Source organism: Myxocyprinus asiaticus, chromosome 17 (genome assembly GCF_019703515.2).
Source record: "Myxocyprinus asiaticus isolate MX2 ecotype Aquarium Trade chromosome 17, UBuf_Myxa_2, whole genome shotgun sequence".
NCBI classification, from domain to species: domain Eukaryota; kingdom Metazoa; phylum Chordata; class Actinopteri; order Cypriniformes; family Catostomidae; genus Myxocyprinus; species Myxocyprinus asiaticus.
Window position 1 is genome coordinate 33,025,799 of NC_059360.1, and position 25,408 is coordinate 33,051,206.

The 25,408-nt window shown below is 39.0% G+C and overlaps 1 protein-coding gene across 1 annotated transcript in view; it reads right to left on the minus strand.

The window, feature by feature from the left end:
* The window catches only part of LOC127455135 (tetratricopeptide repeat protein 27-like), a 148,105-nt gene that overhangs the window by 77,672 nt on the left and 45,025 nt on the right, over window positions 1-25,408 (minus strand). The window contains exons 8-9 of the mRNA XM_051722749.1: window positions 21,609-21,721; window positions 17,341-17,407 (exon numbers count right to left, since the gene is read on the minus strand). Of these exons, the coding sequence (XP_051578709.1) occupies window positions 17,341-17,407; window positions 21,609-21,721 (180 nt within the window). The remainder of the gene's footprint in view (window positions 1-17,340; window positions 17,408-21,608; window positions 21,722-25,408) is intronic.

The window sequence follows — 25,408 nt, forward strand, 5'->3', positions numbered from 1 at the left end:
ACAGACGATAACTTAATCACATAATAAAGATTGCAGAGACCTTCTAACATGCACATTAATTTATTTAAAGATATACATGAAAAGCAAAGCTGGTCCTCTGGTAAAAACATTAGGAACAACTCTTGTGGAACTAGAAGATTTATGGTGAGACAGCCACATAAATGGCGGGGCTATAAATTAACCCTAGTAGCTGACCTGCTTACAATCTGAACAGTTCCATTTTCCAGTTGAAAGCTGAAGTTGAGCCTGATCTGGCCATTCCTTCTGGAAACCATCCCGGATTTAACAAGTTGACTTTAGCCAGCTCACGTCTGGGCAGCCATGGTAGAATTACAGCAGGTGCTTTAGATACAACAACGTTTCAAGTGAACGAAGTCACGTGAAGGTCCCAAGTGGTCAACAATTCAGATAAGAGACAGTTGGTCCAAATGCTGTTTTATCACACTATAAATACAAAAACTCTAAAATGGCAGGTAGTATTGTTTCTAGGGCACTATGAATTAAGTTTTATTTTTAGAAATTCCATTTTATTTTTCCCTAATTCAGTGTTTTGAAGTTAAATTTAATTTTACCATAAAAAACTTTCTAATCAAATGAATTAATAAAACTTTAATTAAATGAAAAACAGAGCAATTACTTTTCAACATACCACTGCATTATTTTTATCAAATGAAGTGTGATATACACAAAAAGCAGCTAATAAGTGCCCAGTATTGATGGGAACTCCTTCAGTATTGTTTAAAAAGCATCCCAGGGTGATACCTCAAGAAGCTGGTTGAGATGTCGAGTACATTTCTGCAAATTCTAAGCAAAGGGTGGCTACTTTGAAGATGCTAAAATATAAAATAGTTTTGATTTATTTTGGATTTTTTTAGTCACAACACAATTCTTATAGTTTTGATGACTTTACTATTATCCTTAAATGTGAAAAATAATAATAATAAAGAATGAGTAAGTGACCCTTTTGACCGGTAGTGTATACGTAGTGCAAATACAAATCTGTTATATACAGTGCAAGGGAATGTTATGGCAGAAGAGGTAGGATGTGTTGGATAAATATAAAAAGACTATACTGTGAATTGCACATAATTATTGCTCAATGGGGCAGTTTTAACTGTTCATGAGATGGATAGCCTGAGGGAAAAAAACATTCCTGTGCCTGACGGTTCTGGTGCTCAGAGCTCTGTAGCATTGGCCAGAAGGCAACAGTTCAAAAAGGTAATGGGCAGGGTGATTGGGGTCCAGAGTGATTTTTCCAGCCTTTTTCCACACTCTGGAAGTGTACAGTTCTTGAAGGGAGGGCAGGGGGCAACCAATAATCCTTTCAGTAGTCCGAACTGTCCTGTGTAGCTACTGATATTCGATTTCATAGCTGCACCAAACCAGACAATTACTGAAATGCAGAGGACAGACTCAATGACTGCTGAGTAGAACTGTATCAGCAGCGCCTGTGGCAGGTTGAACTTCCTCAACTGGCAAAGGAGTACAACCTCTGCTGGGCCTTTTTCACAATGGAGTCAATATGGGTCTCCCACTTCAGGTCCTGTGAGATGGTAGTGCCCATGAACCTGAATGACTCCACTGCTGCCACAGTGCTGTTTAGAATGGTGAGGGGATTGGGGTGTTCCTCCTAACGTCCACAATCATCTCCACCTTTTGAGCATGTTCAGTTCCAGGTTGTTTTGACTGCACCAGACAGCCAGCTGTTCAACCAAAATTCTGTGACATTCAGTGTTTTATGACTGGATTCTGCAATTCAGTCCGTGTTTCCCACAAATTATAGTGAAGATGTTGCATTAGATATGCAAGTCCCTTCCATAATAACTGTTGAAGCTCCAGTTTTAAAATCTGGTACTAAATCCAGAACATTCACTTTGAAAGTTCTCATTTTGTTATAATATACAGAGTGGTGGTTTACTTGGCTGTCTGTTTGGAGAGAGAAAATGCTAACATAGCTTTCCAGTCCTTTATTCTGTCTAAATTTGTTTTGACCCATGGACCCTGTCATATTACTTAGTCTTTGCAAGGCTAAGATAATTCATGTAGTCATGCTTGAGCTGTGGCGAAGTTAAAAACTCTGAATTTCATTGACTGCACAATGGTAAGAGACAAAGTAAAAACTGAAAAAACAGAAGAAGAATCTCTATGGCATTTTGAAATGTTGAAAAAAAAAATAATCTGAAATTAGGAACATCAATCTGACATTAATGAAACATGTTATCTTGTTATGGAATAAATAAATTGCTTCTAAACAAATGCTATTTAGCAGATAAGCAACAGGCCCACACAATGACCGATGCTTGCACCTGGTTACTCATTTCTTCCCTGGTAAGTGTGTTATAAATCTGTGACTGCAAAGCCAAAGGGACTTTTGAAAAGGCAAAAATATATATATTTTGGCACTTATAATCTCGTTCATGGTTTCAGCATTAAAAGTATTTTAAAATTGCTTGTCAGGTAACACATTACAGAAGACACACCTAATAATCAAAGATCCAAAAAGCAAAAGTAATTTCTCTGGGATTCAACACCAAACAAATCAAGTCACATTACTGCGAAGAGCGTGCGTGACTGAAATATAATTCCATCACGTGACATACAAAAGCAGCATTTGTGGAAGTAATACAATGTCAAAATGAGCATTTGTATTTGAGCATACCGAAAACAAAAGTTAAGAAAACCATGCAGATGCGTCACGATGCAAATTCCGAAACATAAGGTGGCCAAAATATACTGTGATCTTTGCTGGGCACGTGACAACCATCTAACCAGCCTGCAGATCCCTGAATCCACATGTAGACTGGAAAGATGCCTGCACACACAACCAGCCAGTGGAGACCAGCAATAGCAGACTGCAGATCAGTAGATGATGGTAAAGTTGGTGGCAAATAATATCAAGAATTCATAATAACATTGGACAGCTTGGAGAAAAATGAGCTGCAAGCACACAGGTGTTAAACCCAACTGTGTATTTGATGCAGTTAATCAGTCATGTTGTATTTAAACATCTAAAGTGGAAGGAAAGGGTTTGTTGCTCTGCTTGAATCGTCATAGTTGGTCTTTTGACCTTCAGGAAAACACAAGGACAAGCCCTAAAATCGTAGTTTAAAATGTTTTACAAAAACATGTTTAACATCCCTGATCAAATGGACATCACTTTTAACAAAAATTTAAATTATGTAAACAATGAAAGTGAATGGTGACTGAGGCAGTCATTCTGCCAAACATTTCCTTTTATGTTCCTTGTAAGAAAGTCAGTCGTACAAGTTTGGAACAACATTAGGGTGAGTAAATTATGACAATTTGCATTTTGGGGTGAACCTTTAAGGGAAAAAAAAGCAGGGGGAAAAAAAAGAAAGCAGATTATCGGTTGATAACCATAAATATGATCTCTTCTTCCTGAGACAGCTGAGGAAGTTTGGAATGAACCACCACATCCTCACACGGTTCTACACCAGCACTGTAGAGAGCATCCTGACTGGCTGCATCTTCGCCTGGTACGGCAATAGCACCGCCCACAATCGCAAAGCCCTGCAAAGGGTTGTGCGAACTGCCAGACACATCATTGGAGGTGAGCTTCCCTCCCTCCAGGACATATACACCAGGCGGTGTGTGAAAAAAGCTCAGAGGATCATCAGAGACTCCAGCCACCCGAGCCATGGGCTGCTCTCACTGCTAACATCAGGCAGGCGGTATCGCAGCACCAGCCGACTTCATGACAGCTTCTTCCCCCAAGCAATCAGACTTTTGAACTCTTGATCTCTCACGATCAATATACATCAGCACTGAACTTTATTAATCTTATTATCTCACACTGGACTGTCATAAATTATATTCTCTCTTAACAACACACTGGCAAGTGACTATCAGCCGACAGCCTGAATGTCAATACAGTACAATACAACCTACTGTACATTTTATATATACTATATATACTTTTTTTTTATTGTATAATGTGTATTCTATATTGTGTGTATTGTATGTTATTATTTGTATATTGTGTTGTGTGTAATTATGTGTATATTAGATTTTAAATTGTGTTGCGTAAATTTGATGTTTATTGTAGATTGGTATATGTATCCTCACTGTCACGACTGCTATGTTGCTCGGAACTATATATATATATATATATATATATATATATATATATATATATATATATCACACACACACACACACTGTATATAAAGATTTAATAAAATAATCTCAATCTCAAATGCATTAAATCAAGTGTTGTGTAAATCAGATGTTTATTGTAATTGTCATACTGCTATGTTGCTTGGAACTGCACCCAAGACTTTCACCCACTGTTGCACTTGTGTATATGGTTGAGTGACAATAAAGGGATTTGATTTGATATGAGTTAAACCTAACTTATCCTGATACAGTGAGAACAAACTTGATGACATGTCCCTGTTTTCTCATAAATACATTTTTCTCAGAGATATAAAGGGAGGAAAAAACAAATTAGGTCCCAGCCAGGTGCATACTTCAACAGTGAATGAGGAAATGTCTCATTAATGTCTAATCCTCCAACCATTAAATCTGAAAGGTCAGCAGAGGAAATTAACCCATAAAACTGGGTGATGGTTTTCATAATACTTTAGCTCATCTCGCCCAGCCTGTAAGCCATCTTCTATAAAACAAAAAACATAACTGCTCACTAAAACCAAACAAACTACATCTGGATATTTTAATGGATATTTTAGCTAGACAAAAATACAGCTTGCTAAGCTTACGAAAATCGTACATTAAATTGTTTAATTCGCTTCTGTTCCACAAATAACATCGACAGTGGTTTGCGGTTCTTATAAAGCACAGAACTGACACCACTATGCTCTTCGTACACAGTGGGTGAAAAACTGGATGTTCTCTCGTTTTGACAGGGCTGGAGAGGAGGAACCCTCAGCGAGAACCAGGATATGATGAGAGATTTTATTCCAACCCAAATCTGCACAAATGACATCATGATCAGTAGGCCACACCACCCTATGAGGTCCAGGCTCAAATTAGTCTGCTGATTGAAACATTCTCAAGATGTGCAAACCTGGCATTTTCCACTGAGCAAACAATTGGGCAAAGGAATTATGAGTGAACCTCGATAGTTCACCCCAAAAAAATAAAAATTCTGTCAACATTTACTCTCATATTGTTCCAAATGTGTAGGCTAAAACTTTGAGTAGAAACACAAAATGAGATGTTAGGTTGAATGACAGCCGCAGTCGTGATTTACTTTCATTTCATGGAAAAAAGATGCAATGAAAGTGAATGATGACAGAGACTAACACACTGCCTAACATCTCCTTTACTGTTCCAAGGAAGAAAGTCATATGGGTTTGGTTCAACACAAGGGCAAGTAGATTCATTTGTGGGTGAACTTTTCCTTTAACATTAGATTTGACAGGACCCTAAAAGAGCTTCCACTTACCTGCTATGCACTTAGGCCTACGATGCATCCAATAGTTCACTGCCCTTGGACATAGATCACTGGTGAGATCAACAGAAGTATTGGACTCAAGGGTATCATAGCAAGGAAACGGCCCAATACAACCAAACAAACACAAGCTCATATTACAACATAACGCAATCTCTGCATTGCCTGGTGTAGGTGGATTGAAATCCCTACCCAGAGGGAAACGATGGGGGTTCAATGATCATCAGAAAATAAACCACTGATGCAAGCAAGTAGCTCCAACGCCACACCCTGGAGGTGACCGCTTGTGGCCAAGTGGCTTAAAGAGCAGATGGGAAAGCACTGACAACAAAGAACTCTGGAATAGAGGAAGTGCAGACTGACCAGGTGGTTTTGCCAATTTCTGGGCTCTTGGGTTGATGGGATCTGGGAAAGATACTACCACGTGACATCATAAGAATCAGGGATCGGACCAGAACAGCCTTAAAACCCTGTGATTCATCTTGGATGGACAGCTCTTTGAAACCGAAGCAGGTTTGGCACATATGAGGGGGGATTTTTATGCGAATGATGTTACTCCTCACGTCGCCAAGAACAGCAGTGTCCAGGAAGGATCAACTAGAGAAATACATCCTTGTAGCAAAGTCATATGAACTAGGTTTTTACATTTTATGAAGAAAATGTGAGTAGTGCATGCCATGCAAAAAAAACACCACTACGATTTTAGGGTGTTGTGGGTGGTTACCAGGGCATTGCTATACAGTTTCTTACTGACCCAAATCAAGGATCCCACTCACAAGTCAATGATATTCTCGTCCCGAGGTCTGTAGCACAAATGATGTGGGATGAGATATGTGCCAAAGTTTAATACTTAGGGTTAGGGGTTTAACTCCAAGTATAAGCAATAATAAACAGAAACAGCCACTAATCATTTAGGTCTGAATAACTCAAACAAATATGAATAAAATAGGCCTGAATCTATCTTTTTTTTTTTTTATTAACAATTTTTATTGATCCCATACAACAACTTAAATAAACATAACAGAAAATGTGGAATCAAATTATATAAAATAACGATAACGCGCTCAAAAAGCCATGTGATAAGATGCGCGGACTGACTGTCTCAGACGCGGAGGCAACTGAGATTCATCCTCCGCCACCACGAGGACTTAGAGCACATTGGGAATTGGGCATGCCAAATTGGGGAGAAAAGGGGAGAAAATCCCCCCAAAAAATATATATATATTTTCAAAGGATCTCAACACTCCACTCTCATATAGGTCACAGAGCTTATTAACCTCCCTCGCAATCCACTCTGTCCAGCAGAAAGGGGACTTATTAATATATAATTTTGGGTTCAGCCATATGCTCGAGGCTAAATTTAAATAAATGTCCGAATTAAACACTCTGGACACTTTTGTCCATACCGAGAGCAAATGCGAGATAACGGGGTGTAATTTAACTTCTCCGGTTAGTTTGATAGAAAGGCTTTGCAATGGCGAACCAGGGAGGGGCTCTCTAAGGTGGGAGCAACCAATGAGCCAAATGCCTGAGACCGAATGCATAATAATAAAACAAAGTCTTGGGTAGGCCTAGCCCATCTTTGTTGATCATCCTATGTAATTTACGGAAATGTAATCTGGGACATTTAGCATAGCGAAGTCCTTTATTTGAAATGGTATCAAATTGCTTGAAATAAGAGAGGGGGACATCTATAGGGAGAGATGTAGCAGGTAGTTGAATTTTGGAATACAATTCATTTTAATAACATTACATTTATCTATGACTGAGAAGGTTAATGAAGCCCACCTGCCCACATCGCTCGAAAACCTTTTTATTAAAGGGTCAAAATTAACAAACTAAATCACACAAATCTGCTGGGAATAAAATACCCAAATGCTTAAGGCTCTGTTGGGCCACTGGAAGGCGCCTGGCTGAAAAGCCATTACTGGGCAGTACGCTGTCAGAGCCAAAGCTTCGGATTTAGACCAAGTCACCCTGTATCCTGAGAATTTAGAAAAGGAATGAATAATTCTGTGGAGGCAAGGCATAGATCTAGTAGGGTCGGAGACGAATAATAAAATTACATCTGCGTAAAGCAAAAGCTAATGTGCCAGACCTCCAGCCACCACCCCTGGAAAATCATCCTCCTTTCTTATCGTGGCTGCTAATGGTTCCAGGGCAAGACAGAACAATAATGGAGAAAGAGGGCAACCCTGCTGGGTGCCCCTATCCAGAGTAAAATAATCTGAAATTACTCCATTCGTTTGAACAGCCGCTACTGGGTGTCTATAAAGTAATTTAATCCATCCAATAAAAGTATTCTTGAACCGGTACATTTCCAAAATCTTACAAAGATAATCCCATTCTACCATAATCAAACACCTTTTCGGCATCAAGTGAGATGGCAGCGACCGGAGTCTGATCATTCGCCACTGCCCACATGACATTAATGAAACGCCTAATGTTATCAGAAGAGTTAAGGCCCCGAATAAACCCCACCTGATCTATGTATAAGAGATGTCATAACTTAATCGGTGAGCCAAAATTTTTGACAATATTTTAACATTTAGCTAGATCAGGGAAATTGGACGGTAACTTTTACACTCGCTTGGATCTTTGTCCTTTTTAAGAATCAGACTGATTCGGGCTTGCATCCTGGTTGGTAGAAGCTTTTCATTCTTTAATGATTCTGTATAAACTTCTAGCAAAAGTGGAGCCAGTTCTGTAGCTTAAGATCTAAAAAACTCAGTGGCAAAGCCTCCAAGTTTATCTCCGAATCAAGAGAATTTTTATGCTCAGCCATCAGTTTAGGAAGTTCTAATGGTTCCACAAAGTTTCTTATATCCTCATCTGTAGACGAAGACATGGAACTATAGAGATCAAGATAGAATTATTTAAAAGAATTATTAACATCAATGGCCGAGGTAAATATTTCACCCCCAGCAGATTTCACTGATGGAATGGTAGAAAAAAAGACTCTCTCTGCTTTACATATCTAGCCAGAAGTTTTCCTGCCTTGTCCCCCGACTCAAGTATGACTGTCTTGCCCTGAATAGACAAAACTCCACCTTCCGCGACAATATAGCGTTATATCTGTATTTCAATTGGGTCAATTCTCTGAGGCCATTAGACAACATACGGTGCTTCAGCTCTGCCTCGGCATTTTTAATGTTCCCTTCCAACTCCACAAGTTCTTGTGCTTTGGATTTTTTAGTGAATGCGGCATACTGTATGAGACACTGATTTCAGCCATTAGCATTTGTTGGAATTCAGGATTTTGCAAAAGAGATACATTAAAGCACCAACTATATGATCTCCTTTTCTACATATGTGACAACATCTCTAAACACCAGGGCGTGATCTGAGACTAAAATGTTTCCAATTGAGCAATCAACAACAGATGAAATGAGAGACTTAGATATAAAAAAAAAAAAAAAAAAAAAAAAAAAAATCTATTCTAGAGTGAATCTTATGGACTGATGAAAAAAAATTTATAGTCCCTCCCAGATGGGTTCATAAGTCTCCAAATATCTGTAAGACCAAGGTTTTTACACATCCTGTGAAGTGTCAATGTTGCTCTAGGGGGCTTGCACACTTTTGCTTCACTATAATCAAGGACTGAGTCCATCAAAAGATTAAAAAAAAAGGCTCCTCCCAATATTTTATCATGAGGGGTGTCAGCGGCTTGCAATATCCCTTCAAGATCTATAAAAAAGCCCTGATCATCAACATTAAGTGCATAAATATTAGCCAAAATAAGACTATATGATTATAATGATTCTTCCTAATTTTTCTTTAATCTGCTTGAGACATTTGAATTGTAGATGTTTACTTATCAATATAATGACAACAGTCAAAACCCAAACTTCCCCCAGAACCAAACAAACAGATAAAAGAAAAACGTGCGCATTAACCCCGGGCACGACAGCAGCAACTGGCGTCCATCCCTCTAAACTCAAACAGTCCATGTAAGCCTACGAAAACCCCCACGACAACTTTGCCGTCGGATTACTCAAGTCCAGTGTTTCTATACAAATTTTGTGAGACAGAATTTCACGGCAAAAGAAAATCTATAAAACAAACTCCAGCCAATAGGCGGAATCAGCACAAAAAGGAAAATAAAAAGGCGCTCAATTTCCTCGAACAGTCAAGTGAATGTTTAGTGAGCCGGTCTACTCGGCTGCAAGGTGAGTACCACAAGATAACTTACTCCATTGACTTTATGAAGGACATCGCTTGCTGTGGGCATGTGAATGTTTTACGGCCATCCTTAGTATTTATTCTCAATTTGGCCAGGAATGTCAGTGCAAAAGTGACATTCTGTTGATGTAAGAATTTCTTGCATTCCTTGAATCGATCATGTTTCTCTCGTCGAATTCGCAAAGTCTGGGAACAAGAAAATGCTGTGGTTTTTCCAAGAAAGCCTTCCTTTACTCCTCGCCTCGTGTAACACAAGATCTTTATCGGATGAGGCCAGAATTGATCGGACCTGCCTCCCTCCGCAGCTCGCCGAGAAGGAACCCTGTGAGCTCGCTCGATTTCCAGCTTATGGCCTGTATGTCAAGCAGATTCAGAAGGAGCCCATCCAGGAATTTCACCATATCCTGACCCTCTTCGGTCCTCAGGAATTCCGACAATACGGATGTTATTCCACCGGCTAAAGTTCTCCATGTCCTCCAACTTCTCCCAGACATGCTCCAAATCCACCTTGGTCACTAGCAGATTAGCAAATATTTCCCTCTCCGATGACTCCAGATAATCGATCCGTTTCTCGACATCCCTCACTCTTGTAACCACCTCAGCAACTTTTGTCTCCATGGCAGTGATCGATCGACGTATCACTGCAAGATCCTCCAAGTCAGCATTGCAGACATGTTCAACATCTCTTGCCGCATTTCCCGCATCTCTCTGACTAAATGGACTCCCAGGCTCGGGGCCTGCTTGGGGGTGTCAGTTTGAGCACGTAAGTGTCTTTTAATGTCTCCAGAGCCAGAGGATTTTGAATTCTTTGACATATTGTCCTCCTAGAACAGTTATGGAACAGAGTGTATCGAATCTCACCGGTTTATGTCATTAAAAGTGTTAAAACTAGCAAAGTGCGCAGAGCTCGCCATTCACACATCCAAACCTCAAGTGGTGTCACGTGACTCTCCCGGCCTGAAACTTTAAGTTTGAAGCAAATTACTTGACATCTCAAAGTCATAAAAAAGCCTAAAAATGATGATGATAAAGACCTGCAGTGTGTAATAGTATCTCTACAAAACCTCTTCTTTAAAAGAGCAAGTTTTCCTGGAAGCTTATTAAACATAAGTCACTACAAAAGGTTTCATGATTTGCCAATTAACAGTGTAATCCAACACTAGGCCTTAATATGCATCTGGGAATGCAGCCAAAAGTAGCATCAGATTGATTTTAGGAAGCATTTAAATATTAAGAGTCAATATGGGACAGTGTATGATAAAGCAACTGCCTATTGATTGCCAACAGATCGTGGTAATGTGCAACGACAAATAGGTTCTAAATGATTTAATGTTGCCATCTCATCGATAGGATTGCTTCATTCAATACAATCATTCTCGGCTGTACGTGCACATGCAATTGTATTTGAGGTCAATGGATGATTCTGTATCATTAAAACCAGAGGGAAGGAATTCACCACCAAAAGTAATCCATCGTTGAGAAAGGACATTTCCGCAGTGTCTACAATGCTCACATTACTCTCATTCTCCCTCCCCAAGAAACGATTAAACGAGAGAAAAGAGGTGTTACGATTCACTCATCTCAAGATTCGGTTAACGATACTGAATTAACGGTTTGATACTCACTTTAAACAAAGCCTGAATCAAGATGAGTTAAGATTAAAAAGATTATTATTATTACTACTATAACTTTTAAGACATATGCAAAAGAGTTCCTTCCAAAAACTAAAAGCACTGTTCATCTACTGCATAATGATCCATCAGGGATAGACTGGGACTAAGAATCTGCCCAGCTCCGGTCAATGGTATCATCAGAATAGAAATATTCTTAATTCTGCTTAGCTGAAAATACAGAATTATGTTAGATACATATGCTTGCACATGGTCAATGATTACAAAAATTTTAAGTATTTTACATAAATATTGTTATTTTTTTTAAAATAGGATCATCACTGATTACATCTAAAATATTATTTTCAAAAATATACTGTATTTGTAATGGCAGTGAATGTTTGTCCGGTAAAAAAAAATGCAGGCCTTAAATTTACTGGTAAAATTAGACATTACATATGACATTTTTAGATCCAACAAATATTCCCCCATAACATTATTACAGGCCTACATTATATACAGCAAATTTATAGTAGTTTAATATAGTAATATCATAAACCTCTGTAAACAATTTTTTTCTTGCACAGTGCTTATTCACTGTTGTGCTTTCAATGTGGGCTTTGTGTTGTCAAGACACTTCTCCCTTCTGTTGCTCTGTGTACTACATACATGCACTTACATTATGAAGGGAAACCATCTACAGTAAAATGCTTTAAAACCTACAGATTTTGACCTCTGAGACATTGGTATGATACACATTAAAACAGAAGCTGCAACATGGTGTTGCATGATTACTAAACTGCAAAAGGCTGTGATTTAAGTTATACTGTGCTTTCACTGCTTCAGTCAGAGTGAGACACGTGCACAGCTCACGCTGAAATTGCAGTTCTCATCGCAAAGTGTGTCAAAATTATTCCTTCCGAAATGCTATGCTTGAATCACGTCACAGATCAAATCATCATAATCAGTAATCTCTCTGAATAATCATGGTAAACAAGTGCTGAAGGTTCACGCTTCTGTTGATATCTAAACTCAGCAAAAAAAGAAACGTCTTCTCACTTTCAACTGCTTTTATTTTCAGCAAACTTAACATGTGTAAATACTTGTATGAACATAAAAAGATTCAACAACTAAGACAAAAACTGAACAAGTTTCACAGAAATGGAATACTGTGTCCCTGGGTCAAAATCAGAAGTAACAGTCAGTATCTGGTGTGGCCACCAGCTGTATTAAGTACTGCAGTGCATCTCCTCCTCATGGACTGCACCAGATTTGCCAGTTCTTGCTGTGAGATGTTACCCCACTCTTCCACTAAGGCACTGGGGGGAATGGCCTTAGCCCTCACCCTCCGATCCAACAGATCCCAGACGTGCTTAATGGGATTGAGATCCGGGCTCTTCGCTGGCCATGGCAGAACACTGACATTCCTGTCTTGCAGGAAATCACACACAGATCGAGCAGTAGGACTGGTAGCATTGTCATGCTGGAGGGTCATGTCAGGATGAGTCTGCAGGAAGGGTACCACATGAGGGAGGAGGATGTCTTCCCTGTAACGCACAGCATTGAGATTGCCTGCAATGACAACAAGCTCAGTCCAATGATGCTGTGACACACCGCCACAGGCCATGACGGACCCTCCACCTCCAAATCGATCCCGCTCCAGAGTACAGGCCTCGAGGATAAACGCGAGTACGACCATCACCCCTGGTGAGACAAAACCGCGACTCGTCAGTGAAGAGCACTTTTTGCCAGTCCTGTCTGGTCCAGCCAAGGAGGGTTTGTGCCCATAGGCGACGTTGTTGCCGGTGATGTCTGGTAAGGACCTGTCTTACAACAGGCCTACAAGCCCTCAGTCCAGCCTCTTTCAGCCTATTGCGGACAGTCTGAGCACTGATGGAGGGATTGTGCGTTCCTGGTGTAACTCGGGAAGTTGTTGCCACCCTGTACCTGTCCCGCAGGTGTGATATTCGGATGTACTGATCCTGTGCAGGTGTTGTTACACATGGTCTGCCACTGCGAGGATGATCAGCTGTCCTTCCTGTCTCCCTGTAGTGCTGTCATTGCAATTTATTGCCCTGGCCACATCTGCAGTCCTCATGCCTCCATGCAGCATGCCTAAGCCATGTTCATGCAGATGAGCAGGGACCCTGGGCATTTTTCTTTGAGTGTTTTTCAGAGTCTGTAGAAAGGTCTCTTTAGTTTCCTAAGTTTTTATAACTGACCTTAATTGCCTACCGTCTGTAAGCTGTTAGTGTCTTAACGACCGTTCCACAGGTGAATGTTCATTAATTGTTTATGGTTCATTGGACAAGCATAGAAAACATTGTTTAAACCCTTTACAATAAAGATCTGTAAAGTTATTTGGATTTTTACAAAATTATCTTTAAAATACAGTGTCCTGCTGAGTTTATATGATTTCATATGAAGCGTCTGTACCACGTTATTATGGTTAAAGTAATGATACATCGTTCTTTGTTGTTCAAACTATTTGTTGGTAAAAAAAGACTTTAAAAAAAACTGTGTTATCGTAATTTATTTTTCATGTTCATGACGGATCTTTGAACTGAGATATATCGTGGCACGATATATCGTTACACTCCTATAAAACAACATTTTAAAAATTAACTAGTCAGTGAGTTGCCTGAACAACTAGTTGACTTATCTGTTTTAAGAAAGCTCTTTTTAACAATTTAAGCTGGTTTCTGGTTCACCCGATTCCCTTTTCGCATTTCATAAGGGGCACTTACATAAGACTAGATAAAATACAACAGAATGGTACAGAATACAGGGGTAGAGACACATTTTAAAAAGTTGGACACTTTTAAATTTTCATGGCATCTAAACACAATGCTAATGGGCAGACACTCAAACGCTGCATGAAGCAACAGCCAAAGACTGAATTTATGTCTGTAGTGGCGGTGCTTTAAAAGTGATGAATTTAAAGACACAACTTTAAGCTTTACTATGCAAACTGCCTTAAAGCTAAAGCACAGCACACTAATTAAAGTATGGTCACTATCAAAATAGTCAACAATTGTAACATCTCTAATCCCAAACAGAATCGGGCTTCATTTTGCTCCCTTGTTTTGTTTTCAACCAGCTTAAAATCTAGACTCATCCAGCAACTCATCGTTGACAGGAAACTGGTGTTTGAACTCACAGCTCCTTGCTTAATGCGTAGATAGTTTTTTTCCAAAAGGTCCTGCCTCAAACAGCTTTTGCTGAATATGATGCAAACCCCTTGGTCAGACTACAGAGACACATTTTTCCTTCTTCCTTTTTGCTTTTCATTTCCAATTTGTCACACTGCTTTGCTCTCTCCGTCATAGCCTCCTTCCTCATGCAAACAAACCTTGATAGGTCTCTTCCAAAATGGCTTTGAATTGTTTGCCAAAAGTTGTCAGACCCCGTCAAACCTTCCACAGATGGAAACCTATAGTGCAGAGTACCAGACCTAATTGGGTTCTTAAGTGTGATCTTGAAGTGTTGATTAGGAGGATTTAATATCAAGCAGAGACCACCAACGTCTCAGCGCCGTGGCCATGAGAACAGGTGTGTGTATTTGTCAAAACATATGAACATATCCTCTGAAGTTTAAAGTTGTCAGGGAAAGTCACTTAATACTATGGGGAAAATTGCACTTGGCCATAACACAAAAACAATCCAAAAGAACCAGGAAAGCATTCCAAGACATGAGAGAGTTTCAGAGTACGGTGCACACAGCCAAATACATGAGAGCGGTGGACTCGCTTCATTGCTTGTGAAAATAAAGATATCAAGTTTTGAACAGAGAGGCGAGGCAGAGCAGCCCTGGTCCTCAGAGAGCAAGCGAAAGGGAACTTCTAATGAATGCAAATGGATTCAGACTCTGTAAAGACCAGCAGGGCTGTAACCCAAGTATAAATTAGAAAAGAAGAAATCATCGCAGGAGGAGAAGTTGAAACATCACCCACGAAAATGGACCTTAAAGTGCTGCTAAAGAGCATTAGTCACAGCTCCACAAGCTGCTCACAGAACAGGGAACATTAGATCTATAGACAGCGAGAGCAACCAGACTTATATAATACAAAATACAGGGTGTGTGTGTGTGTGTGTGTGTGTGTGTGTGTGTGTGTGTGTGTGTGTGTGTGTAAATAAAGAAAATATGGCAGCAGAGGTAGTGAGAGAAGCCAAAAAAACTTTAAGCAGACAATTGCTAAAAAGTTCCAATGTATTACCATGTTTTGTTTTGGACATGTTTAATAGCAATACCATAATATTCTTTGAAATACCATGGAGTATCAAGCAAATACCATGGTATATAAGGTAATCCTTCAGTACCATGGTATATGGGTAGATGATTTGTGGAGTTCTGCTGTGTGACATGGTATACTCCATCTAAAAAATGTTGCACTGTATTTCTCTAATTCTTTTATAATTGATGTGCATGCAGGGTAACACTTTATTTTACAGTGTCTGCATTACATGTTACTATATTTAATTACTAGAGTAATAACAATATGCAAGTACAAGAAGCTCTACAAAACAGTTACACAGCAATTACATGTAGTTCATTAGTATTACTCAGTAATTACCTATGTAAATACTGAGTAACATTAATTCTATCAAATAAAGTGTGACCGCATGCAGTTTTATGATCGCATATTAATTGTGGAACATTTAAAATCATCTAGAATGTGAAAAGGTGATTGAAAATGGTGGAATGACTATTTAAAAAATGGTAACCAGTCACACCAACTAAAATACACTTGCTTAATATATTTAACTAAACTAACCTAAAATCTTGACATTAAAAGTAGCGCATGGACATTTGTATCAACTACTCGTATAACAAAGTACAATGATCACCACCACAGCGGAACCCTATTTAATTTTTGATGGGAATGAACTTAAAGTCTCTAATGGCATGCGCTGTATAAAGCTGTAAAAAGGTCCTAGATCACATCTAATTTTCAAAACTTGTGAGTTTTTGTCTACTGCCATTTTATTGAAACATATTTTTGTCAGTGTTTCATCAGCTGAATGATCACCACCAATTTAAACAACAGTACAACCTATTGAAGAGACTATTGAAGTTTATCCCTCACAGCCTTGTTTTCATCCCCATAAAAAGTAATGCCGCTACTCTAAATAAGGTCTATAGGTGCGTAAGTGGTTGATTCACAAGTGGATTATTTTCTAGTCAAAGACACTTGCCAACAGATATAAATCATACTCAACTGTCCTCTGTAATAAAAGCCAATGAATAATTTAAGCTGTTAGGTGGGCTCAGGTTGCTGATTTAAAAACTCTTTGTATGCTAATTTGCTGATTGTTAAAAACGATGTTCACAGCAGATTGTGGTATGTAGACAGTGCTGCGTTCAGCTCCTGACTGCTCTTACAGGCATGTCTATGCTGCAGGGCTTCATTTGCAGTGCACCGGCACATATTAAAGAAGAACATATTAAAGTTACAGTTAAGGGTTTTTGCTAATCAGAAGAATTGTGTATGTGTGTGGCTGTGTCTGTTAAAGTGTGACCAATTAAATTAACAGGAAGTTGCTTAAAGATTTTAGAGGAAGACAATAAGACCTGCTGGCAGAAAGCTGTCTATCAGTTCAGTTTTAGTGACTGAGTTTTGCTTTTCTTGTAACTGTGAACTGTGGTTTACTCTCTCCTGTAATGCGAGTTTTGAATGAATGAGCTGAAATGTAGCAGAGTACTGCTACATTTGAAAATATAAAGAGATGTCAAAATAATATCTCTCTCTCTCTCTGACATTCCAAAGTCTGGAAGTCAAATCTTCAAAAGCATAGAGATGTTAGAAATGGATAGAGATAATGCATGCTGGATTTGATCAGAGTAACATAAATGGCCAAAGCACAGCACCTCATTCCCCAACTTTATGGTCCCCAGCAGAGAGATAGAAGCGAGAACGGACCATTTCACCATTTGTTTGCATTTGACAGTGTAGGCTGCCACATTCTAAGTGCTGAACTGTGACAAAAAGAAATCTGTTTATATACACTCCATTTGTTAGATTGAAAGTACAACTTTGAATGCCTATCAGAAATAAATGTGTTAACTGTGGCTGTGAGAGAAACACAGAAAAATAAAGCATTAAATTGTCTTACCGTTGTGAAGGCCAAGAGTTCCTCATCATTTAGTTTGTGAACTGGATTATTCTTCTCAAAGTCAATGCTGCAAAGCAACAAACCACAATCACTTACAAAACTAGTGCATAAAAAACAAATTTGTGTGTTTCTATGTTTCCTTTGGGTCATAGGTCAAGGCCACAAAATGATCTCTGCAAACTCAATTTAACAGAAAGCATTTATCGGCCAATTATTGACCAAGGTTAAATCACTGGTCAAAAGCATGAAAATGTCAATATAAAAAAACAGATGGTTTATATATAATTACGTAATTGTATTGTATTGTATGAATTTGGCAATCATTTTTATTATGTGTTTAATATGAAGAAATACCTACCAAAATAAATGAAATCTGGAAAATGTATAGCATGCTGAATATACAATATATGATATTCTATCATGATATATAAAATGTAAGTTTTGCTGTTTAGAAGTTAAAAAACAGAAGCACAAATTTTTAAAAGTGCAAAATAACCTACTTAATTACCATGAAACAATGTCATAATGCATAAAATATTAATGGTTCTAAAAATGGGACCATTTTCCTTATTCAAAATATAAATATATACACTGATCAGCCACAAATAAAAAAACACTGAGAGGTGAAGTGAATAACATTTAGTATCTCGTTAAAATGGCACCTGTCAAGGGGTGGGATATATTAGGCAACAAATGAACAGTCAGTTCTTGAATATCATGTGTTGGAAGCAGGAAAAATGGGCAAGCGTAAGGATCTGAGCGACTCTGACAAGGGCCGAATTGTGATGGCTTGACGACTGGGTCAGAGTATCTCCAAAACAGCAGGACTTGTGGGGTGTTCCCGGTATGCAGTGGTTAGTACCTACCAAAAGTGGTCCAAGGAAGGACAACCGGTGAACCGGTGACAGAGTCATGGGCGCCCAAGGCTCATTGATGCACATGTCAGTCACAAATGGCTCTTCCAAATGGACAATGACCCCAAGCATACCTCCAAATTTGTGGCAAAATGGCTTAAAGACAACAAAGTCAAAGTATAGAAGTGGCCATCACAAAACCCAGACCTCAATCTGATAGATAATTTGTGGTCAGAACTGAAAAAGCGTGTGCAAGAAAGGAAGCCTACAAACCTGACTCAGTTAAACCAGTTCTATTGGAGGAATGGGCCAAAATTCCAGCAACTTATTGTGAGAAGCTTGTGGAAGGCTACCCAAAACATTTGACCCAAGTTAAACAATTTGAAGGCAATGCTACCAAATACTAACAAAGTGTATGTAAACTTCTTACCCACTGGGAAAGTGATGAATTAAATAAAAGCTGAAATAAATCATTCGCTCTACTAACATAAATAATTGAGTAAGAGTATGAAAGTATCCAATTGAGTCATGTGACGCCATGCGAGGTTCGGTCGTGTGAACGGTGAGCTTTGCGCACTTTGCAAGTTTTAATACTTTTTATGTCATAAACCTGTGAGATTCGATAAACCCTGATCCTTAACTGTTCTAGGAAGACAATATGTCAAAGAATTCAAAATCCTCGGACTCTGGAGACATTAAAAGACACTTACGTGCTCAAGCTGATGCCCCTGACAAGGCCGCGGACCAGGAAGCCAATTTGGCTGGAGAAGTGAAGTCTGCGAGAATTGTTGAAAATGGTGGCAATGCTGATGAAGGTCGTTGCTAACTTGGAGGATCTTGCTGTAATTCGTCGATCGATCACTGCCATGGAGACTAAATTCACTGAGGTGGTTACAAGAGTGGGGGATGTCGAGAAACGGATTGATTATCTAGAGTCATCGGAGAGGGAATTAGCTGCTAATCTGCTAGCGACCAAGGTGGATTTGGAGGACGTCTGGGAGAGGTTGGCAGACTCTGAGAATCATAACCAGCGGAATAACGTCCAAATTGTTGGAATTCCCGAGGATGAAGAAGGTCGGGATATGGTGAAATTCCTGGACGGCTCTTTCCGAGTCTGCTCGACAAAACAGGCCATAAGCTGGAAATCGAGCGAGCTCGCAGGGTTCCGGCTCGGAAATCCGCTGAGGGAGACAGGCCCCGATCAATTCTGGCCAAATTTCTGAGATCATCCGATAAAGATCTCATGTTACACGAGGCGAGGAGTAAAGGAAGGCTTTCTTGGAAGAACCACAGCATTTTCTTTTTCCCAGACTTTGCGAATTCAACAAGAGAAATGTGATTGATTCAAGGAATGCAAGAAACTCTTACATCAACGGAAGGTCGCTTTTGCACTTTGAGAATAGATGCTAAGGATGGCCGTAAAGTATTTACATGTACCCAGCAAGCAATGTCCTTCATAAAGTCAATGGACTGAGTAAGTTATTTTGTGGTACTCATGTTGCAGCCAAGTGGACCGACTCACTGAACATCCACTTGATCATCCAAGGATGCTGAGCACCTTTTTTGCAATCAAGGAGAAAATACCAGGTTGCCAGCTAAACCCTCACTCAACATTTCAACAGTCTAATTATTGAGTACCATTACTGGAACATTTAGCTAAATATTCTAAGTGAATTCACGTACAATTCCAAAACTGTAACTGACACTTACTTTCTAATCTGTATCACTATTCTTTATGACAGCCAGGGCTAATAAATGTACAGCAGGCTGTTCACATTCCAACAGGACGCCATTAAACTGTACATGCTCGACTGCACGAACTGACTGCCCATATTTCACCTTCAACCATCACACAGACCAATTAAGTCTCCTGGCCTGCATAATTACACCCTGCCAATTATTCCACGCCTGCAATTTGTCTCCTAGCAGCCAGCCGGGCAGGATGACGACCTTTCAACAACAAACAGGGCGAGCAGGCTGGTACAAAGCTAATTAGAGTGCAGCGTTGGAGAACCTTACGACTCCTCAAGGGGCTGAGATGGGGGTGGATGACCATCCACTTTTCATTCAGGAAGGAGAGAGCAACTACCCTTGTGCACTTGGACACAAAAACATTTTCAGCAGCTTGCAGTTATTGTAAAGGGAGAGACAGAGGCCTGGCACAGCACTTCAAAGCCAAGTTGCCAAGATCAAACTCCAGAAAGAAAAAAACTCTCTGCAATAACAATGATTTACACATCCTGAACATGATTAATGTCAAGCTGCGCTGACTGCAGCTTTAAAAGTCAGGAACTAAAATACTAGAGCTACTAAAACTAATCTCAAAGATTATGAGACAAAGAGGAGACAATTTTGCCCTGGATTTTTTTATGCATGAATTTTTAAGCACAACTCCACAAGAGGACTTGTTAAAAACATATTCATAAAACTTTTGGCTATGTGCTTTATGAACCTGATTTTCAGAAGTATGTTTAATAACACATGCACAAGGTAGACTCTTAAAGATGTATTCAAGTGTCAAAAAGGCAGGAGAAACAGCCTGAAACAGACTTTTTTAGCAAAACTGTGACAACGGTCACAGAATATTTAATTCCTCTGCGAGATTTAAAACTTCCAGAAAAGTGAAACTTAGGGTCTATTCCAAAACCTAGCGAGCTGCCACCGGAGACAGCACTTAAAGACATAAGTACAAAAGTATCATCGTATGAATCCTGTATTTAGGTAATCCCAGAATGCACCGTGATGAGCTCCGTGGAAAAATAATCCAAGATGCTGGATGAAGCAAGAGAAATTTTGATTACAAATATACTTCTAATCTGTTCAATACTGAAAAGTATCAATAAAGAATGTAATATGATGTAAAATTAATATTTTACCCAAAATGTTTCTGTGCTGTATTTATGCTCATTAGAGTATCGTGTCTCTCCTCTCGTGTCACCTATGTTAAAAGCAGTTGCGAGTCAAGTCTCCTGTGTGCTGCACATGAGGAGCACTATTTGAATGACGCGTGGAGTTGCTTCCTATGAAGAGTTTTCCAAATCTGTCTCTTCCAAGAGGCTTCATTTTAGTTAGGAAGATGCCATAGAAGACAGCTGCCTGTGTAGGCAGGAGACAGCAAGGCAGCTCACTAAGTTTTGAAACCAACCCTTAAACTACTTTTTACCTTCACAGTACACAGACACTTCCTTCCAACCCACCAAGTCAAATGCGCATTAAAATAAAAATACTAGCTTCTTCAGTTTGTCATGATATAAAAGAGATGGTTTAAAATAGCAGGAATGGTCTAAATGACAAGTGCTTTTTATGACCTCCATAATCCCTAAAATAAAGTGGAGCATCAGTTGCTGTTTTACAGTCACTATTCAAATAGGACAGATTTATATTTATCTGATGCATTGATACAAAGACACTCACCATATTGCCAGTATAAGGGCCTGTTCCTCAGCAGTGAGCACTGGGAGTTCATGTTCCAAGGGGTCCGCCAGGTTAATCTGGTTCAGGACTGTATCATCACTCAGCTGATGATCCTACACACACACACACAAACACAATAATGAGAACCAGAGCAAATCCCAATAGACAAAATGTTGCAAGCATGACAAATTACAGATCATACTCCAGATCTTCAGCGGTGAGGGATAGCAAACCTATTAATTAATCTCAATCTCTCCCAAAACACAAAGGGGTAGTTTACATAAAATATTTTAGGTTCAAATTTATAAATATAAATAAAACATTTGTTTACTTAAAAATAAAATACATTTTCATGACTTTAAATTAAAATGCAAATTAATTTCAGTTTTAGATTTTCTTTTTTTTAAGTATTTCATAAAATTTAGAAACCTTACAAACTAGAAAATGCCACTAGACAGTGATAAGACTAGATGGACCTGAGATATTTAGAGCTAGTTCACCCACAAATTGAAATTCTCATCGTTTACTCACCCTCATGCCATCCCAGATGTGTATGACTTTCTTTCTGCTACGAACACTCAAAGGAAGATTTTTAGAAGAATATATCAGCTCTGTACATCAATACAACACAAGTATTGTAAACAGTGAACAGAAATTTGAAACTCCAAAAATCACAAAGTCAGCATAAAAGTAATCCATAAGACTCCAGTGTTTAAATCCATGTTTTCTGAAGCAATATGATGTGTGTAGGTGAGAAACAGATCAGAATTTAAGTCCTTTTTTACTTTAAATCTCCACTTTCGCTTCCACATTTTTCTTTTGTTTTTTAGCAATTATCACTCTTCATGCATATTGCCATCTAATGGTCGGGGCTGGTTAATGGTGGAGATGTATAGTTAAAAAGGATTTAAATACTGATCTGTTACTCATCCACACCTATCATATCGCTTCTGAAGACATGGATTTAGCCACTGGAGCCTTATGGATTACTTTTATGCTGACTTTGTGATTTTTGGAGTTTCAAAATTCTGGCCACCATTCACTTGCATTGAATGGACCTACAGAGCTGAGATATTATTCTAAAAATCTTAGTGTTCTGCAGAAGAAAGTCATACACATCTGGGATGGCATGAGGGTGAGTAAACGATGAGAATTTTCATTTTTGGGTGAACAATCCCTTTAATGCTGTTAAACAAATCTAAGTGATTTCTGTTTACACAATGCTTTGGCAGCCCTAAAACTAAACTACAATTAAAAACAAAATGTACTGAAAAAAAAAAAAAAAAAACTAGAAAGCACAAAACACAAACAAAAAAAACTAAAGAGTAACAAAAACTAAATTGAATAGAAAGATTTTTCACCATTTCTAATCACCTTTTTGCAGTTCAATTATATACTGTACTCTTGTGGTGTAAAATATAAAATAACTTTTTTTTTAAAGTACAAATTTATGTAGTCTGAATATGAGGTAACAAAACACCATATATGATAATAGAAGAATGAGAAAAAATGTTTTACTGTACTTCATCTAAAACTATTGTTACCTACATTGCAGGACACAGTTGGCACTGCTTGAAATATCAACTACCCAAACACACGTCAGTCACACCTGGAGAGTTTATCATACAGAACATAGCTTAGCAAACACCTATCTAACAGTCATAAGTGTGAGGTCAGTGAGGACCCCAGTGGACCCCTAAACCATGCCTGCATTTCTTCAGTTCATTCTCTGCTGTGCTGGAACTTGTGCGAGTTGTCATCTTTCAGCAGTGACAGTGTGTGCGTACCAGTAACATACTGCAGAAGCTACATTCTGGCAAGCATGAAATAACGCCTGCAGTATTTACATTAAAACATTCAGACAGCTTTATGAATCCCCTTTATGCACAGGTACACATAACACAAACACGCACCTACAGAGCAAATTATCTTTGCGCACATCACAATGAATCACTGTAACTGAATAAAATACAAATGTTATGTTTTTACCTCCAAGAACTCACAAGACAAAACCATTAAAAAATTGAAGTACAGTACTTCATATACATTCACTGAGTACTTTATTAGGAACACTGTGGCCATAATAAAGTGCCCGACATGGTCTTCTTCTGTTGTAGCCCATCCGCCACAAGGTTTGACATGTTGTGCAGTCTGACATGCTATTATGTTCACTATAACTGTACAGAGTGGTTATCTGAGTTACCGTAGCCTTTCTGCCAGCTCAAACCAGTCTGGCCATTCTCCGTTGACCACTGTTGACCATCATCAACAAGGCGTTTCCGTCCGCAGAACTGCCGCTCATTAGATGTTTTTTTTTGTTGTTGTTGTTGTTTTGGCACCATTCCGAGTAAACTCTAGTCACTGTTTTGCGTGAAAATCCCAGAAGATCAGCAGTTACAGAAATATTCAAACCAGCACGTCTGGCACCAACAATCATGTCACGGTTGAAATCACTGAGATCACATTTCCATTCTGATGGTTGATGTGAACATTTACCAAAGCTCCTGACCCATATCCGCATGATTTTATGCATTGTACTGCTGCCACACGATTGGCTGATTAGATAAATCACATGAATAAGTAGGTGTACAGGTGTTCCAAATAAAGTGCTCAGTGAGTGTATTGTATATATTATTGACAACTACAAAGTATATAATTAGGGCCCAAGCACTGAATGTGCAGAGGCCCTATTGTTCTTCTAAGGATTCTTCTTCTTTTCAAGGTTTTGGTACTTTTGGGTACTTAACATGCGTGAAAACTCTTGAAAGTTTGCACACACATCAGAGTTGGTCTTTAGGGCTGGGCTGTAGCACATCCCTTTTGAGCTACCGTCACCAAACTTTGTACACATATAGATCTCATCAAGCTGGACAACTTTCGCGCTGACAGTCATAAGCTCCGCCCAACAGGAAGTCAGCCATTTTGGATTGTTTGAAAAATGCATGCTCTGGAATTTGAAATACTCCTCCTAGGGATTTCATGTTACAGGTACCAAATATGGGCGACATCATGATTCATGATCATGACATCAAGACATTAACCTAGTTTCCATCCACTTTTCGCATGGTTTTGTTATCAACAAAGTGAAAATGCATTAAAAAAAAAATTTGCGAAATTGACCGTCTTCTGCCTGTTTCCATTCAAATGGCCTTTTATCGATAAAAATGTTGTGTGTGATGACGTCATGCTTAAAAAAACACTTTGTCAGATAAGTTTTGATTTATCGCAAAAAGAAATCTGCTCTTAAGCCGTTTCCATACAGAAGTGTGTGTATATCGCTAATTGTGTACCTTTCGCCTCCCAGATGTCCCAATTTTTTTCCTCCCGAAGTCTTTGTAAAATGGGGAGAGTATTGAGACAATTAATTGAAATTAGCCAGCTTACTGTAATTTTAATTTCACAAATAACTGCAATCAGGAGGAGGACTTGCAATCAAAAGGGAACAGTTGCCCTTCTGACAGGACTGTAATATTGGTCCTGATTTTGCGCCTATTGCAGGTTGCCACCGGTTCTGATCCGAATGTGAATCGTCATGGCCCTGTTCAAGCTGGCAACCTGCACCAAGTAGTGGAGGAAACTTTCAATCTAAGTCTAAGGTTCATCCATCGATGTGTATATGCTGTGTGCACAGCTATTAAAGAAAAACTGAAGCGGTGTAATATCAGGGTTTACATATGCTACATTCCTGATTTCAATAGGCTATTCTGAACAATCATCTAAAGTATTGCCATCACAACTGCATTATGTCCCGCATATTTATCCAGCAACTTTTAACGACCAACTGAACTTGATTGTCATCT